Source organism: Octopus bimaculoides, chromosome 2 (genome assembly GCF_046866305.1).
Source record: "Octopus bimaculoides isolate indiv1 chromosome 2, ASM4686630v1, whole genome shotgun sequence".
Classification (NCBI taxonomy): Eukaryota; Metazoa; Mollusca; class Cephalopoda; order Octopoda; family Octopodidae; genus Octopus; species Octopus bimaculoides.
This window is the reverse complement of record NC_142929.1, coordinates 33,712,736-33,732,897: the sequence shown is the minus strand read 5'-3', so window position 1 is coordinate 33,732,897 and position 20,162 is coordinate 33,712,736. Positions and strand designations below refer to the sequence as shown.

General features: G+C 36.1%; 1 protein-coding gene across 50 annotated transcripts in view; it reads left to right on the top strand.

Annotated features, from left to right (window-relative positions):
- LOC106868006 (uncharacterized) overlaps nt 1-20,162 on the top strand; it is a 553,573-nt gene that overhangs the window by 417,464 nt on the left and 115,947 nt on the right. For all 50 annotated transcript variants that reach the window (XM_089342694.1, XM_089342659.1, XM_052976095.2 and 47 more), the window contains one exon: nt 789-897. In XM_089342694.1, the coding sequence (XP_089198820.1) occupies nt 789-897 (109 nt within the window). The remainder of the gene's footprint in view (nt 1-788; nt 898-20,162) is intronic.

Below are 20,162 nucleotides of genomic sequence, written 5' to 3'. Positions count from 1 at the left end.
ACACATTTTATGAAACACTTAAGATGGTAGAATGTCCTTACTCTATGTATGTGCTTTTTCAAAAATGTCAAATTCGATTAGGTGGGGATTTGTCTTGCGCAAAGTGAAATAGGAAACTAACTTAATGACATTTACTATTAGGAACTCTATGTAGATTACACATCTTTATCTTCGGAAGTGATTAGTGTAAGAAAACATATTCAGAAGATCTTAATCTGGTTTCACTAACCACACAGCCAAGCACATTTATTTGTATTTGGTAAAAAAATATTCCTTTTATTTGCCATTTTTTTTTCTTTTACTAAAAGCAATTATATTGCAAAAAAATTATTGAACATAACAAATTTGTCATTTTGATGATTTCATAATGGAAATGAAATATAATATATTTGCTAACTTGGATTAAAATATTATTTCCATCATTTCTCAATTAAGTTTCAGATTTGGTATCCATTGCTCCTACATAGTTTCTATAAATCTTTCTTATTGTTATATTTTAGGATAATATTGGAAAAATATTTAAAAATAATTCCTTGTTCATGATCTTCGAGCTAATCTTGTTTGATCTAATTTGCTACACTTCACTGAAAATAGAGCTAATGTGTAGAGGATATGACTAATTTGACTCCCACTCCATTTCTCCTTCATCCCCTGCCCCAACATCCCCTAGCTCTAACTCTCTCTAACTTTAGCTTTCTTGAGCTGTCCCATTATTTGCTTTATTGCTAAAAACCAACGATACTACGAAGCTCATTCAAAATCCATGTATTATTTTTGTATTATTCTAGTTATTCTAGCCTCAAAGATGAAAAGGATAAAGATAAAAATGAAGAAAAAAAGAAAAAATCATCCAATGTTCTAGCCAAATTTGGGAGTACTCGGAAAAAATTTAAGAAGGTAAATGGTATTTTTTTTTACTTTATTGTGTGTGTTCATTTTTTGTTTTTGTTGCTAATGTTCTTGGTATGTTCATGGTGGCAAGCTGGCAGAATCATTGATCCACTGGGCAAACTACTTAGCAGTATTTTGTCTGTCTTTACATTCTGAGTTCAAATTCCACCTAGGTTGATTTTTGTCTTTCATCCTTTTTGGATCGATAAAATAAGTACCATTTGAGCACTGGTGTCAATGTAATTGACGTATTTCCTAACCTTGTGCCAAAATATGAAATCCATATGCTTGGTATGTTCAACTCCAATGGTTGTAAGGTATTTTTTTTTTATTATACAATTAAGAACAACAATTTTATTGGATGGTTCAACTGAAACTAAAGCTGAATTTGAGGCAAGCATCCAGTGCTTGCCTCAGATTTAACTTTAGTTTCTAATAACTTTGCATTATTATTCTGTATCCAAGCTATGTTTTTATTTATTACTATGTTTTATTGCAATTTGTGAACAATAGTGTTGTTAGCCACTGGTATTCAGAGTCAATCATTGATTTACAGCATTTCTGGTGCTGAGAGCAACAAGGAAATACCTATGCAGAACAAATACCAAGATATTTGCATTTGAAATATTGTGCTTATTAGTTTTCTTATTGATGTTTGCATTGACAAAAGATATACACAACTCTCTCTCTTCTTGAATATACATGTTGTTCACAAGCCTCAACAAGGCTGAAATTCATTTGCTGTTTTTGCTAGCTTCTGCTGTGATAATTTTTTTTTGTCTGAATCTATATATTGTATTTTAAAGGCAGCAATTCCACAAAAGATTTTATCTTGAATAAAAACTGCAGAAACTTGCCTATCCACAGTGTATCTGCATTAAGTATGATACATAGATATTTAGCTGGTTATGATCTTCAGATAGAATCTGCTTTCATGTAAAGAGCTCTGAGTATTAAATAAATTATGTAGAATTTTCCAGTTTAGAACATACATATTACTATATATATCATCATCATCGTTTAACGTCCGCTTTCCATGCTAGCATGGGTTGGACGATTTGACTGAGGACTGGTGAAACCGGATGGCAACACCAGGCTCCAATCTAAATTTGGCAGAGTTTCTACAGCTGGATGCCCTTCCTAACGCCAACCACTCAGAGAGTGTAGTAAGTGCTTTTATGTGTCACCTGCACGAAGGCCAGTCAGGCGATACTGGCAATGGCCATGCTCGAAATGGTGTCTTTTATGTGCCACCCACACAAGCCAGTCCAGGGGCACTGGCAACGATCTCGCTCGAAAATCCTACGAAGGCCAGTCAGGCGGTACTGGCAACGGCCACGCTCAAAATGGTGCATCTTATGTGCCACCCGCACAAGAGCCAGTCCAGGGGCACTGGCAACGATCTTACTTGGCTTGCCGGGTCTTCTCACGCACAGCACATTTCCAAAGGTCTCGGTCAGTAGTCATCGCCTCGGTGAGGCCCAATGTACGAAGGTCTTGCCTCACCACCTCAGCCCAGGTCTTCCTGGGCCTACCTCTTCCATGGGTTCCCTCAACTGTTAGGGTGTGGCACTTTTTCAGGCAGCTATCCTCATCCATTCTCACCACATGTCCATACCAGCGCAATCGTCTCTCTTGTACACCACAACTGATGCTTCTAATGTTCAGCTTTTCTCTCAAGATACTTACACTCTGACGGGTATATATATATATATATATATATAGTGTATCTGCATTAAGTGTGATACATAGATATTTAGCTGGTCGTGATCTTCAGATAGAATCTGCTTTCATGTAAAGAGCTCTGAGTATTAAATAAATTATGTAGAATTTTCCAGTTTAGAACATACATATTACTATATATATATATATATATATATATATATATATTTAGACATGGCTGTGTGGTAAGAAGCTTGTTTCCCAACCACATGGTCCAGGCTTCAGTCCCACTGCATGGCACCTTGAGCAAGTGTCTTCTATTATAACCTTGTAAGTGGATTTGGTAGACAAACTGAAAGAAGCCTGTCATCATCATCATTGTCGTTTAGCACCCACTTTCCATACTGGTATGGGTTGGTCGGTTTGATTGAGGACTGGCAAGCCAGAAGGCTGTACCAAGCTCCAATCTGATCTGGCAAGATTTCTGCAGCTGGATGCCCTTCCTAATGCCAACCACTGGGAATGTAGTGAGTACTTTTTATGTGCCACCGGCATGAGGGCCAGTCAGGAGGTACTAGCATTGACCACACTTGAATGGTGCTTTTTATGTGCCACCGGCACGGGAGCCAGTCAGGCAGCACTGGCAATGACCCATGCTTGAATGGTGCTTTTTATGTGCCACTGGCACGGAAGCCAGTCAGGCAGTACTGGCAATAGCCACACTTGAATGGTGCTTTTTATGTGCCACCAGCATGGGACCAGTCAGGTGGCACTGGCATCAACCACAGTTTTTATGTCATACATATGTATTCATATATCTATGTGTGTGTGTGTGTCTTTGTGACTGTGTTTGCCCTCCTACCACCGCTTGACAACTGGTGCTGATGTATTTACCTCCCTGTAACTCAGTGGTTTGGCGAATGAGACCAATAGAATAAGTACTAGGCTTTTAAAGAATAATTACTGGGGTTAATGCATTCGACTAAAAATTCTTCAAGGTAGTGTCTAATGACTGAAACCAGTAAAAAGCAAAAGATATATATATATATATATATATATATATATATATATATACTGGCAGCTAAGCCCAGTTTTGCCTGGTCGGTTTGGATGATGTGGCTGTAAAACCTGTTCTGTGTAAGCATTCAACTTCTTTCGGCACGCTTATGTTAAAAAACAATTTTAGAATGACTTTTTTGCGTCAAAATGCTAAAAATAACTGACCAACAACAACAACAAAAAAAAAAAGCAACCAAGATTCAACCAAATCAAAAAGTAAACGCAAATACTAAGTGAACAAAGATGAACCATCTCACTTCCAATGCATGCACACACACACACACACACACACACACACACACACACACACACACACACACACACATTCACATACCCCTGTTTCACACAGAGTTGAAATGCTGTTTGATTTTTTTCTCAGCATACAATTTTCATCATCCCACTACCAAGTATGACATCACCCCCTTCCTTCAAAAACACGAGTATTATTATAGTAGATTATCTCGGTAACCATGTGAGCTATGAAAAAAATACAAAGCCTAGCATCACCACCGGATCATTCTATACATCTGTGTAATTTTTTGCGCAATTCTACCCAGCTGCTTGACTGTGAATCCCAAGACAAGAAAGAATCGCCCATGTCAAATTTTTATAAGCCATTTAAAATAACACACAAAAGCCGTCAGATTCACTTCAACATTTAAACTTAATTTGTGCTGCAAAATTCTGTGCTGCACAGAATTTTGTCAGTGAACAGGTTGCGGTCTCAAAGCGACAAAAATATTTTGACAAATTAAATTTAAATGTTGAAGTGAATCTGACAGCTTTTGTGTGTTATTTTAAATGGCTTATAAACACCTTCCATGCTGCAATTGTTTTCGTTCCAGCACACGATCTCAGATCAGGTCACTTGCTATGCAAGTACATCTCCGTAATATATATATATATATATATATATATAGAGCATGATTTATTTGTGATCAGAGGTAACCGAGGTACTACTGTATATACAAGTGAAAATTATATATATATATATATATATAAAAGATAATACGAGTGAAAAAACTACAGAAGGCTTGTGTTACATGGTTAAAGTATATATATAAATTATATACATACACACACACACACACACACTCATATATAATGTGTATATATTTATATATGTGTGTGTATAATGTATGTATGTGTGCACACGCATGTATATGCAAACTTACACCTAAACATATACATATTCTTGAATTGGTTAAAATAAACCCTATAATTCTACATGAAAAATTTTAATAACAACAACAGCAATAAAAATTGAAAACTCTAACTCTTGAGTATTATCCAATGATTTAATCAATCTGATGGTTAAATGTGTTTTGTGAGTGACTGGTTGAAAATGTAATTTTAGAAATAGCATTAGGATCTAGAATTATCTTTTATCACTTCTTTAGAATTGATTACAAAAGTGTTTCTACTTTAGAATTCATTTTATTCTCCGAGACTCCCTCCATCAATTTGTATTCATTTCTAAATAATATTAATAGAAGAACTCAACAACAACAGTAACAGCAGCAGCAGCAACGATAACGACAGCAATAATGATGATGATAATTGTTCCATCATAATCATCATTCGTTCACTCATTCATGCATACACTCATTCATTTACTCATTCACTCACAATGAATGATGCTGCTTTTAAATACAATTTCGCATGGAATTGTCAGAAGGAATTTACTAATGGAACTCAACTCAGAGTAATGTAAACTGTTTTGTGGTAGCAGGGGAAGGAAGAAAGGATAACTCTCTTAGTGCTTTTTCTTTTTTCATCTTAAAAGTACTAGTCACTGCTTAACAGAAAGGAACAGTAGTAGCAGTAGTAGTAGCAGCAGCAGCAACTTCTGCTGTTATTTCAGCTGAAGTAGAGCTGCTAGTACTTAGGGTGTTTAAATAAATGCCATCTTTTTCGGGGTGTCTGTTATTGATGTTTATTTGTTTTGATTGTGATTTTCACAATTTAATGAATGAGGACAGGGTCGAAAAATACAACAACCGGATAACTATATTTTAGAGAAACATTTCATTTGAATGTTTGAAAATCATCATCATCATCTTCATTTAATGTCAGTTGTCCATGCTGGCATGGGTTGGATGGTTTGACCAGGCTGGTATGCTGGAAGACTGGATCAAACTCCAGTCTGATTTGGCATGGTTTTCTACGGCTGAATGCCCTTCCTAATGCCAACCACTCCAAGAGTGTAATGGGTGCTTTTATGTGCCATCGGCATGGGTGCTGTTTGTGTGACACTGGTATCTGCTACGACTGCAATTATGCTTGGCTTGATGGGTCTTCTTCTGAAGCACAACATAATGCCAAAGGTCTCGGTCATTGCCTCCATGAAGCCCAACACTCGAAAGGAACTCAGCCACTTTGCCTCCAGGAGGCCCAACGCTCAAAAGGAACTCAGCCACATACCAGAGTTAGTTTCCCTGTTAACCTTCATCTGATATTGCTGCACCTTATGATAATATTAAATTCAACCTTCTTATGTTGTGAGTTATTGTTGTTTCGCCTCAAGTTAGTCTTGATTTAACAGAACTAAGATCACTGATTGCTCTAGCCATGACTATTCCATATTTTCTTTTGTGCATTAAGATCACATCAACAAATATTTCCTTTTTTTTAATGTAGTTGGGTATGAATTAACCCTTCTGATACTGTCGTCTATCATATAAAACTGTCTGCTTTAAGATATTCATACTTAATTTAAAACTACCAATCATAATTTGACACAGGAATTTTTATTGTTATGTTCCAAATACTGGCTTAATACAGTAATTAATGAACAAGTTAGTTATTTTACTAAGTCCCTCCAAATTCTTGATTATTTTCAAGATCAGCTGAAGCATAAGAACTGTACAATTTCATTAAAAATGTTTTCATGAAAGTGTTAAGGGCAGTTTTAGTAGTAATTTCTATAACAGTGTGTGTGTGTGTGTGTGTGTGTGTGTGTGTGTGTGTGTGCGTGTGCACACATACACACACACGTCTTTATATATATATACACACACATACACATCTTTATATATATATGGTTGGCGTTAGGAAGGGCATCCAGCTGTAGAAACATTGCCAGATCAGATTGGAGCCTGGTGCAACTGCTGGCTCTCCAGACCTCAGTCAAACTGTCCAACCCATATCAGCATGGAAAACGGACGTTAAACGATGATGATGATGATGATGATGATGAGAAAGGTACTCGTGCTTACATACACTTTCATCTGCTGACTTCATTATTTTCAAATCAATAGTATGCAAATGTAATTATATATACAAATGTAAATATATACATATACAAATGTAATTATATTTTTGTTTTCATAGAGGTCAGCTCCAAAGACTATTTGAATTATAGTTAGGCTGCAAGTCCATCAGGAATATTTGTTGAATCCTGAAAATATCAGACTATATAAGTACTACACATCTGCTTTCCATGCTAGCATGGGTTGGACGATTTGACTGAGGACTGGTGAATCAGATGGCTGCACTAGGCTCCAATCTGATCTGACAGAGTTTCTACAGCTGGATGCCCTTCCTAACGCCAACCACTCCGAGAGTGTTAACAAGTTCATGTTAACAAAATAGTTATTAGAGCATCCACTGTATTATTTTAAGTGTCCATGAAAGGTTTTGATTTAAATGTATATATTAAAGAAAAACCCCTAAAAAAAACTGAGGTTTCTTTCTCTAGCATTTTACATAGTTCAACCTAAACAAGTGAATGAATGAATAACAACATAGGAATTTTGAAAGAAGTATTTATAAATTAGTTTTTAAACATCGAATGGCTGTGGGAATCCACCAGAATAAAATAGTAAACAAAGGAGTCTATAGGTAAAAAATGGTTGAGAACCTCTGGTTTAGAGACTGGTGTACCCAAGGCTTTTGCAGGCCCTCTCACACAGGTGAGATTGATGCAGTTAATGTTCTTAAATAGTTGCAAGCTAACAGTTGCAGGAGAAACATGTGCTATGAGAGAATTCTAGAACATTGCCATTCTGAAGAGGAAGAACGAGGCATAGTTGTTAGTGTGAAATCTTAAAGTGGTAGAGATACAATATGGGTGACAAAAAGAGGAGAAATGAGTGAGTTGGGAATATATGTGTTTGGGGTGGTCTAAGATTAGCCAGGGCCCCAACTATCAGCTTCTGGTGGTTTGATGCCTGTTGGGGGTGATGTCAGCAGTAAAAGAGTTCTAGAAAAGGATAAGAAATGAGAAAAGCATGTAGTGTAGGAATTAGAGACATAGTAAGGATAATGAAAGAATACAAGACAGGGTCATTTGCTGACCTAAGATAAAAGTAATCCATGACTTTCTAGTTCAAACAATCAGAAGCTGTTGTAGTAGTGGTATGAATGGAAGGGAGAGAGAGAGAGAATGAGAGAGAGAGAAAGAGAAAGAGTGAGTAAGGAGCATGTTTGTGCATTAATGTTCATCACATGGGCCTATTTATAGCTGTCATCTAGTGTGTGTTTATGTATGTGAGTGTTTGTGTGTGTGTGTGTGTGTGTGTGTGTGTGCATGTGTAATGTGAAAGCTATCCCAGATATGTGTGACTATGCAATTTAATTCATTGTGTTTTTGCCTGGGACTTTGAAATTCAATTCATTTTGTTTTTATCTAATTATTGTTTAGTCCAAAAAGTAGTGGTTGAACCATGTTAATTAAGACATGGACTCTTGTAGGATCAACAACTGGTCAAGGCTGAAATAGTTTCAGCTCCTGGAAAAAAGTGCTTAGCATTTAGAATTCAGTTTTAGTTTTGTTATATATATATATATATATATATATTTCTATATATATATATATATATATATATATATATATATATATATATATATATATATATATATATATATATATATGTATCTGTGTGTGTGTGTATTGGCACAAGTATGGCTGTGTAGTTTAGAAGCTTGCTTCCCAATCACTTGATTCTAGGTTCAGTCCCATTGTGTGGCAGTTTGGGTAAGTGTCTTCAAGTATAGCCCTGAGCCAATCAAAGCCTTGTGGAGACAGGTGGCTTTAATGGTTAGGGTGTCCTGGACCAGGTGACGCATTGTGTTCTTGAGCAAAACACTTCATTTCATGTTGATTTAGTCCACTCAGCTGGCAAAAATCAGTAATCCTGCAACGGATCCGAGTCCTGTCCAGGTGGGAAATATAATATATGCCATGGAAACTGGGAAACCATCCCTTATGAGTCTGTATGACTTGAAAAAGTTGGTAACTTAGCTAAATCAAACCCTTGTGGTAGGATTTAGTAGATGGAAACTGAAAAGCATCCATTTTGTGTGTGTGTGTGCATGCACACACACACACATTACTAAACGTTTCGACTACATGTACTTATCGCGCTATTAATAGCTTCCCGTACATGCGTTCATTCATCAGGCGTCAATTGCCTGATGAATGTACGCATGTACGGGAAACTATTAGCACGGTAGTTGAAACGTTTAGTAATATTGAACACTCATTGGATGGAGTGCCCTTTATATTCACTATTACACAGTTAATTTCATATATATATATATATATATATATATATATATATATATATATATATTATGCCGTATGTAAACAAATAAGTTTGTTTTTCGAAGTGCTGAAATGTATGGTAGAACAAGTAGAAAGATAAATTTTATTCAATGCATAGATACTGAACAGTATAGATATAAAGGATAAAATCCTTTTTCCTTTTTAAAAGCAGAAAAATTGGTCGGCAGCCAGCCATGAGGATCGAACTCACATCCCTCTAATATCCGGTTAATACATACATAAGAGGATATCTGATATCACTTGACATTACTTGATTATTGTAGATGAGTGCCATCATCATAGGCGGTATCTTTCATTTCCAATCTTGTAATGGAAACATGTCCATCTATGGAGAAATTTTTTATTTACTTTGAAACAGGTCAGGGTTGGCAACAAGAAGATATTTGTTTGAAGAAAATCACCCTCACCAAATTCTGTTCCACCCATATGAACATAAGAAAAGTGGACATTAAAATAATGATGTTGATATAGTCACCACAAAATTAGTTGTTGGCCTTGAAATTGTAACAACTTTGAGGGTTTTAATTGATTGAAAAATAGGTGTAATCTCTGAGATTTTTGTTGTTTAGTCCTGCATCAATCCATTCCAGACCAATGAAGTACTTTGGGCGAGATTTGATGAAATAAGAGCAGTATACATAGATAGCTTATACACTTGGCATTTAAACAGGCTGTAGCCGGCCCAAATATTCTACCTGATTGATATTTGAACTAGCCAGATCCAACCTCTCACACCACCCCCTGTAATGTTGTTAAAATAAACAATCACATTATCAAAATTACAAAGCTACAAGATATATACATGGTTCATTCAAAAGAAATTGAATAAACAAAAACATTACATTTGACAGTATAACCTGAATGCTATAGGGTTTGATGATACTTGTACTGTTAAGGAGGAGTGCCAAGTAGTATCACTAGCAAAGAAGTGAGATTTGAAGTAACAGTGATATTTTTACTGTACAGGACATAATACACCAGGGTTGATAGAATGCAGGCTCGAAGTTATTATTCAATTGTATACTTTGTTCTGTCCAATTAGAATGCTTGGTATTTGACTGTATGATAAAATTGTGTAAGCCACTAAAGTAACTCGATTAATATTTAAAGTATGCAAGGCGCCGAGCTGGCAGAAACGTTAGCACGCTGGGCAAAATGCTTAGCGGTATTTCGTCTGTCTTTACGTTCTGAGTTCAAATTCTGCTGAGGTCAACTTTACCTTTTACTTGTTCAGGGTCAATAAAGTACCAGTTGTGTGCTGGGGCTGATCCAATCGACTGGCTCCTCCCCAAAAATTTTGGGCCTTGTTCCTAGAGTAGAAAAGAATATTTAAAATATGTAATTTACTTTATTTTTTGTTTTTAACATACCATGTTCTTTTTTTTTTTTTGGTATTAAAATTGTGTTATTTTGCTAATTGTGTAGAAGTCAAATAGAAGGCATTTTTGGTTCATTATTAACAAAATGAAAATGCTGTGTGCACTTGTTAGCTTTCCCTATCTTTCTTTGTTAAATTTGTAAAATTCTATTTGTGTGTGCGTTCTTCAGTATATATCTACAATGAATCTAAAAGAGACTCATTAAAATTTTAATATAAAGTACTCTATTCGAATATATATCATATTATCAGATTCAATTGAAACTCGGTCATTCAATTTGATCTTTCAAATTTGTTTAATCACTTTCGATTCCCAGACCATTGGTGCATTGTGTTCTTCAGCAAGGTACTTTGTCCCATGTTGCTCCAGTCCACTCTGCTGTAAATGGGTAACCCTGTGATGGACTGGTGTGTCCTGTTCAGGAGGAATGTTGGCCTGTCTGGCTAGCCAATGGGGTGGCATCATTTGAAAGCTAAAAAAATGCAAGGAAGGGCATTGTGACTAGCATGGTAAACATCTGATAGACTGACTGATACAGTGATATATATATATATATATATGTCCCACTGTGGCACCTTGGGCAAGTGTCTTCTACTATAGCTTCAGGCTGGCCAAAACCTTGTGAAAGGATTTGGTAGTGGTAGACAGAAACTGAAAGAACCCCCTTTGTGTATATAAACATGTATATTTATATATATGTGTGTGCTTGTGTCCCGATTTAAAAAGAATATAAGTACTGGGGTTGACAATTTCGACTAAAGTTCTTCAAGGCAGTGCCCTAGCATGGCCACAGTCTAATGACTGAAACAAGTGAAAAATAATATATATATATATATATATATATATATATATATATATATATATATATATATATATATATATATACACACACACATATATATATATATATGTGCATACATACATACACAACATACACATTTTTGAGCCAGTCACTGAATCTGCTAGAAATAGCAGCCAAACTCCCTCCAAATCATGCACTGCTGCTTTAGGAAAATACTCTTCAGACAGAATAGTTCTAAATACCTTTAAAAAGGGTGAGATGGTCATGGTTGGAAAACTTCTGATCATAGTTATACCTCATTGGGGCTGATTTGAAGTTAAACAGCAGTAACATGAAGGAACATGAACCAATTTGAGAATGAACAAGGTTGCTCAAACTGCTAGAAATAGCAGTGAAATTCTCTCCCATTATACCTTACTGTCTTAAAAGAGAAAAGGACACTGATAATGTGGGTTTTGAATAAAGACAGGAAGGCCACAGCTGGAATGTCTTTGATCATAGTACTGCTCATTGTGGGCTGACATGAGCTAAATAGCAACATATGCACTTTGTTATTACTTTTCTACTATCTCCCCCACCCGAGATAGAGAGAGAGAGAGAGGGAGAGAGAGAGAGAGAGAGAGAGAGAGAGAGATAGATAGAGAGAGAGATATGAATACTCAGTTATTATGTTACAATTTTTTTGTTGTTATTATTGATATATTCATACTTTTGCAGAAAATAGGCTTTCCAATACATATTTATACAGATTTTGTTATTTGTATGTCTATGCAACGCTATATCTACCTCGATGCACATATATACTCACATGCACATACGTACGCACACACACACACACACACATATATTTACACACAGACACAAAACGTTTAATTTTTGAAATATCAACCTGCTGCCTCAAAATCAATCCTCTTTAGTATGAGCTACATTCAGGCATATGTTCATTAAATTGCATGCATCTGTTACCAATGTGCAGTTCATCTTAGTCTATTTATGCAGTTTTCCTTTAAGTTGTTGCTTGATCAGTCAGAAATAGCGGAGTTTCTTTAAAAAAAAAAAAAATCATACCCTACTGACCACACAAAAATAAGGACACATTAGACAATGTAGCCTGGGTCACATTGTGCTCCAGAATATAAAATGACAAAGGGGATGATGAAGGCTGGAGCATCTTTGATCAGAAGGTCTATGTAATAGGGGCTAATGTGAGGGTTAGACACTAATAGCACGTCAGTTTTGAGCTGAGACAAAGTTGACATGGAAGGGTAATTTTCATTGCACTCTTCTATTTTGTCTTTGTTGATGTGGACATATGCCTTGAGACACTATACGGTTGATGAGTTCTTGATATTCTGCCACCATCAACTCGTCCCTCTGCTTGTGAGTACCCCTACATTTGCTGCTGTTGTCACCCTCTGCCTCATGCCCCAGCAGCAACTGCACTTGCTTGTATGCATCCACTCTGCTCTTCTGTACTTGTCATTACCAGCTGCAGGTTCATTCATTTCTTTGCTTACCCTTTCAAATTCCTCACCATTACCCTTTTGTTGCTATCATTCCGGCCACTGCCACAGGGACTGTACCTCACCTTTACCCTGTTTTGCCCCATTTATCTTCCCATGACCACCTCCACCCACTGGTGCTTTTAGGAAGCTTGCAGTCTGTTACTGTCTCATTGCTTATGTTGTGTCGAAAATGTTTCTCCTTTTATTTTAAAAGATAAGTTGTATTCAAATCACACTGTTTAAAAAGAAGTATAAATCTTAGATAAAAATTTCTTGGAAATAAATTAATATGATAATGACTGAAACAGCTGCTTAATCACCTTATCACTTGGTGTAATTTATAAACTATTGGCTTTAACATTTTAAGGAATGGTGTGGCATGAACTGTAGAACTAGAAATCAGTTCTCAGTTAGAGCCATATGCTTAATCTCTCACCCAGTTTACACCACTACCTGTTCTTTGGAGGACTTTAGTGGAGTCCACTTTATGGAAAGCATTCAGCAAGGTCTCTGGTTGAAGAATAACCTCTTCCTTTCCTTCAGCTAGTCTCTGAGAAGGTCCTGTGCATTGCCTTCCATTTAATGTGATTATATTATTAAAGAAAAAAATATTTTAACCAGTTTGGGTTCTTTATTGAAACCAGTTTCTATCATTTATTATATAACATTCATATGTTGGAAAAAGTACAAATACTATACAATGTTTAAATTTTACTCCCTATTATTTGTATCTATTTAAGAAATCCATATTAACAAAGGAAAATGTAAGCCTTTCTTAAAATAACTTGGTGACATATGTTGAAGTTTTTCTTTTGTTACATACACTACTATTTTATATAGCAAGTCACAGTCCCCTCCTTGGAAATGTAAGACATTTATGCCCTGTAAAAAAGAAACCAACACTTCATGGAAAATTTGATAAACATTATTTTAATAAAACATTGAACTGACACTCATTTTATTAAACTCAGAAAGTGAAAAGTGAAGAAGATCCAGGTAAGGGTTTGAAATCAGAATAGTGAGGCACTGAACTAGTCATTATGAAACATAATTGTCCTTCTCCTGTCTGGGTTACCACCACCTACCGAAAGCAAATATATGTTAGTGCTTTGATAATGTCCTTTTTCCCCCCTCTTAAATGTTATGGTTTATTTGAATGAGTGAGGGCAGTACTCATGACCTTTTCAGAAGTTTAGGAGACAGCTGTTGAAACAGAGGAAGAAATTATATCTACTAAACACTGTTTCCATCTGTGTAAAGAAGCCCAGCTAGAAGTCAATGGTCATGGGATGGCATGCTGGGAAATAAAAGTAGCTTACTGAGACATCATCACACATGAGTGACGTGATTGTGTTGTGCTTAGTAGTGAACTCCTGCTGGACCACCACATCCATCTGTATCCTCTGACAAACAATTCTATGAGTAAAGAGGTAGAGCATGGAAAAGAGGGTTGTTCCAATTCATCAGAGTATGTAATTTATTAGAAACATTATATTGGATGCAACAGTCTGATAGAGAACTCTAAGAGAAATCAAATTTCTTTTTAAAGATTTAGTTTTTCTGGTATTTTCTGAATCTTTGATAAGCAATGCAGTAGTGGATCTATGAGTTCCTCTTTAAGTAAAGTTAAAAAGTTTGCCATTTCCTAACACTTACTAAAATAGCTGTAACCACTTTTTCGAAACGAGGAAAAGTTTTGTTTAGTGTGAGAATGAGTTCTGGAGAAGAAGGCAACAAATTTATGACAGTGAATGGACACCTCAAATTGTAATCTCTGGAGCATCATCATTCGGAAACCTGTAATGGAATTTCAGTTCAACGGATAAAAGGGAGAGGCATTAACTATTGAAGTTTTAAACCAATGAATACTGCCTAAATGTATTTTTGCAATGGAAAAGGAGGATTTTGTAAAGTTTGAATTGTTTTGACAAAAGGAAACACCCATTTAGAGTGGTAACTAAACAAACCTTGTAGTTACTTTAGTCATTTAGCATTAGCAGGTACCAGGTAATTAATGACTGGTTTCAGTCTTTCCAGGTCAGGTTGCAGAGAATTATTAATGTTGTATCCTAGGTAACAAATGGATGTTTCACTGAGATTGTTCAATATAATGTATTGCATATTGTCAGTTTGTCATTGTTCAATGTAATGTTATCTCTTTTCATTAAGTTGAGCTAAGTTCCCATTTTACTCCTTTCTAGTTTTCCTTATGATAATTATATTGAAAAGCATAACATATTACTGAGATTTCGGGATTGAGAGATTCTTGCAAACGTAAAACTGGTGACACTATTTGAATTGACTTAATCATCAATATGATCGTTATTCATGTATGTGCTGCCAGTATGTTTTCAAATGTGTTTCCTTCATATATCCCTGTTGTAAAAAGATTGTTGATGTTGCAGCCCTTTTTGACTGACAATGCTTGTGAAATATGTTCAATCTTTGGAAGTTCAGGCAAGCTTTGTTCTATGTACAAATTCAGCAATCACTCAAAAACAACCTCCTAACCTGTAGGTCTATTTGTTCATAATGACAACAATATGCTCTTTTTAAGGGAGCTTGACTCTATTTTTGCTACAGTTTCTGACAAGCATTGAAAGGAAAGGAAAGTTATTGGAGTCCTCTGCATTTTCCTGAGCAGCTTTTTAGACCACAAACTTGGGATACTTATTTCCTGTTCAAAATTCAAAGGGAGATACAGAAGGAATCTGTGTCAGATATGCTTAGAGTAGATTCCTGGAAATAAATGTATCTTTGATATATTCCTTTCAATGCAAAAGAGCAGTTACAGCCTGAAATTTAGTATTTGGTGAGGTTGAATAGAATTGAAACAGAAAGATTAAATGTTTTTACTTACTGTTTACATAACTGCAATTAGAAGTTGAAAAAAAAAATGCTAATGTAGTAATGTACTTGATGCACTCTGCAATATGGTTGAAGACTGAAGGTGAGATGAAGTTAGTAAGCAAACTTGTTCAATTGAGTTTGGAAATAGAGCAAGAAGATTTCATCATCATCATCATCGTTTAACGTCCGCTTTCCATGCTAGCATGGGTTGGACGATTTGACTGAGGACTGGTGAAACCGGATGGCAACACCAGGCTCCAATCTGATTTGGCAGAGTTTCTACAGCTGGATGCCCTTCCTAATGCTAACCACTCAGAGAGTGTAGTGGGTGCTTGTATGTGTCACCTGCACGACCACGCTCAAAATGGTGCATTTTAACTGTGGCCACTGAAATTTTAGCTGAATAATTTGTTATGATGAGAAAAAATATCTAAATTTCACTAAAACATTTAGCCAAGATTGAAGTGTAGTATTTTTCAGAATAGCATTCGATAATTGATAGTTTATGATGCATAGGTTACAAATTTTTATCATTGCGTTCTTCTTTGCAAGGAAATTGCTTGCTATTTTAATTCCTTTTTAGTGTTTAACTGAGCAATGATTTCAGTTGCTTTGTTTAACATGAGACCACCTGACATCTTGGGAACTATTAGTGGAGTCCTTCTTTTTTGCAAGCATGTGAGTCAGGTTTCCGGTTCTCCCACCAGTCTCATAGGACTCAGTAAGGTGTCATGGGCTCTGCTTTTCCTCTTGATAAAAGAAAAAAGTGTGTGTGTGTGTGTGTGTGTGTTGGAAGGTACCATCATCAGCATCATAGTTTCAGCTTCAACTTTTCCAAGCTTGCTTAAGTTGGATCGAATTATGTTGAGGCAGATTTTCTGAGGTTGGATGCTGTTCCTGTCACCAACCCTCACCTGTTTGCAAGTAAGGTTAATTGATATCCGTCGGGCTAGGTGTGTTTTCAGTAAATGAAGGATACCATGGACCATGATAATACTTGTTTAAAACTATCGTATATTGTCAAGGAGATAGCAACACACACACACACACTAGGCCTCTTTCTGTTCATATCTACCAGATCCACTCACAAGGCTTTAAGCAACTCAGAGCTATAGTAGAAGACATGCCCAAGGTGTCATGCAATAGGATTGAACTTAGAACCATGTAGTTGGGAAGCGAACTTCTTTTTGCGCAGGCATGTGTGTACATTTATGTGTGTGTTCATAACTAGATAAATTATTTCTGTAGTTTTATATATATTTATACAAAGTATGTATGTGTTTAGTATGTATGAGTCCAACATATATTCAAGACTAGCATGAACTGAAGCAGTTGATCAACCTGTTAGTAAGAGCAGCTAAGTCTCCCTCTATTTCTATCTCACTGGCTGAAAAAAAGGAACAACACATTAGATAACGTACTTTTGGTTATAGTATGTCTGAAGGGGGCAGAAAATGAAAAAAGAAGGAAAAGACGAGATTGTCACTCTTGAAACCATCATAGGTTTGTTCGATCATGACTAGCCTGGAGTTAAACAACAGCAACAACAACGGATGCTTACCCATCACTACTGCTCTTTAAATTCACGAGCATAAACATTATTGCCTTCGCTTTGCAAGTAAACGCCGACTTTATAATCTTTGTTTCTTGCCGAAATACTCCTTCGTGCTGTCTGTGTCATGTGTATTGGTTTAGTGAGGCGGTAGGTGACATATATAGAACTGCCACCCGCTGTTGTTTGTGACCATGGTGATGTGTATGATACTTACAGTCAAGTCTGTATCTATGGAAGATGTCTTCTGCGTGACGATTTTAATGCGGCGTAGGCTGTTGCGCAAACACCATTTAATCAAATGCAGCTTGTAAATCAGAACTGGAATTTACATCCACTCACAATATAGGCTGACCGATTGATTCTGGTCTGGTCTGAGGCTGAACATCTGATTAATCTAATATCTGTTGCCGACAGTGAATTGGACTGAAGCCCTATAGAATAATATGTCGGTCAGATGTATCACCAAACCTCAACTGTAAATGTGAATTATGACCGTGTCTAATAAGTCTTATCCCATCTCATGCAACACGCTTTTCCTACAGGTTTCTAGTATCATACGCTCGTTTGTTAGATCAACTGCTTTCTATAGAACGTAGCCATATAAGCACAGTACTTAGATGTTAAAGTTTCCAACGACAATCCAAATTTGCAAATATCTTGGGCAAAGCATGGAAATCCCGATTTCTTTTTTCGCTTCGAAAAGTTTGGCTTGCGAGGCTTGTCTAAATAATATTCGCTGTTGATACTTTGCACGAAAGAGAAGTGGCTGTGTGGTAAGTAGCTTGCTTACCAACCACATAGTTACGGGTTCAGTCCCACTGTGTAGCACCTTGGGCAAGTGTCTTCTACTATAGCCTCGGGCTGACCAAAGCCGTGTGAGTGGATTTGGTAGACGGAAACTGAAGGAAGCCCATCGTGTATATATATATATATATATATATCTGTGTGTGTGTCTGTGTTTGTCCTCCCAACATCGCTTGACAACCGATGTTGGTGTGTTTACGTCTCCGTAACTTAGCGGCTCAACAAAAGAGAACGATAGGGTCAGTACTAGGCTTACAAAGAATACTCGACTGAAGGCGGTGCTCCAGCTTAGCCGCTGTCACCTGACTGAAACAAATAAAAGAATAAAAGAATCACATTGTAGTGTATACAGAAAAGTTTAATCAACTTAAGAATATTTCAGAGTAGAGAAGAGAAAAATTTTCTGAAAACCGAGTTCACGACCTGGTTTCGATCTCGGTAAAAAAAAAAAAAAAAGCCGACTTAATATAAATGAATAAATTTGATAATGTATGGATGAATGATTATTAAACTTCTGTAAGATGTATATTAACGCATTGATAAATATGCTAGCTATCCTTACATCATTGTTTTATATTTATTTTCATCTTAAAAATGTCAGGCTGAAGTCATTTTAAAGGAGATAATTTCTCCACCCTTCCTTTCACTTGAAAAGCAGACAGTTCAAATGTGCTTGTAATGTGTAATTTCCCTGTCGATGAGATATGACTCCTTTTAGCAGCTCTCACCACCCTACTTCTCTTTTTAGCTTTCTCCCCACCACCCTTCTTTCTCTTTGAAGTTATGCCACGCCAGTCATGCTAGAAATGCATTTGAAAATAGAACTGTTTAAAACAGAACACCCTATCTCGTAAAGATCAATAGTATTTAAGAAGCAACAACAAAAAAGCTATATAAGAACACATGTATTAGAGTCATTGTGGTGTTGTTGCGTGGTGGCTGGATTAGTTGTATTGATATCAGCAATAGTAACTTTTATCAGTTATATTAATATCAACGAATCAATTATTGGCTTCGTCAGTTCCAGGTTTTCATGACTTAACTATCTCGCTGATAATAATAATAATAATAATAATTCTTTCTATTCCTAGTACAAGGCCAGCGATTTTTAGCGGGGAGAGCATTTGTTAGTCGACATCATCGACTCCAGTACTTGATTGTTTGTCACTTTGCATTACTGACCTCAAAGTGATGGAAAACTAAGTTGACTTCGATAGGATTTGAACTTAGAATATAGAAAGCCGGAAGAAATACCACTAAGTATTTTGTCCGACTCTAACGGTTTTCTATCAATCCGTCGCCTTCCTGACATTTTATTGCCATTAGGGCATCGGACGAGGGGGTACATTACAGACAAGTTACAAAAGTATGTTGTATAGGGACACACACACACACACACACAAAGCTATTATACTTTTCAGGAAGGTTGCTTGGACAATAGTGCTTGACTTTGATTTTTATCTACCTCGGAAATATGAGAAGTAATGTTTACCCTCGATGAGATTTAAAATTACGACGTAAAAAGACATAACTGAATATAAATAGCAGCATTTTGTTTGATGCTCCACCAATTTTGCTATCCGTACCACCATAATAATTTACTTTTTTGTTTGTTTACTTGGGCCATCCAAATATCCCCCGCATTGATTTGGTTTCCTAAGTAATCATGCAAGTTATATGTACCTAAAACCAAAGATCAGTACATTTTGTTTTGAGAAAGTGTTATATTCGATTGGATTGTTCATCTATTTCCCCCTGATACCTTATTATATCTAACCCGCAAGAGTAAAAGGTGAACTTGACATCTCAATATTTGAACTTAAAATAAAAAGAGACATCACGAAATGTTAGGAAGCCCGGTACGTCACATATCTTATGATGATAGTAACATGAAGTTAATGTTCCACCAGATAAGTCTGAGGTGACAGGAAATATATGTGTATGTATGTATATATGTTCATATGTATGTGTGTATATACACACACACACATATATATATATATATAAATACACATATACATACATACACACACACACATCTCTATATATATATATATATATATATATATATATATATATATATATA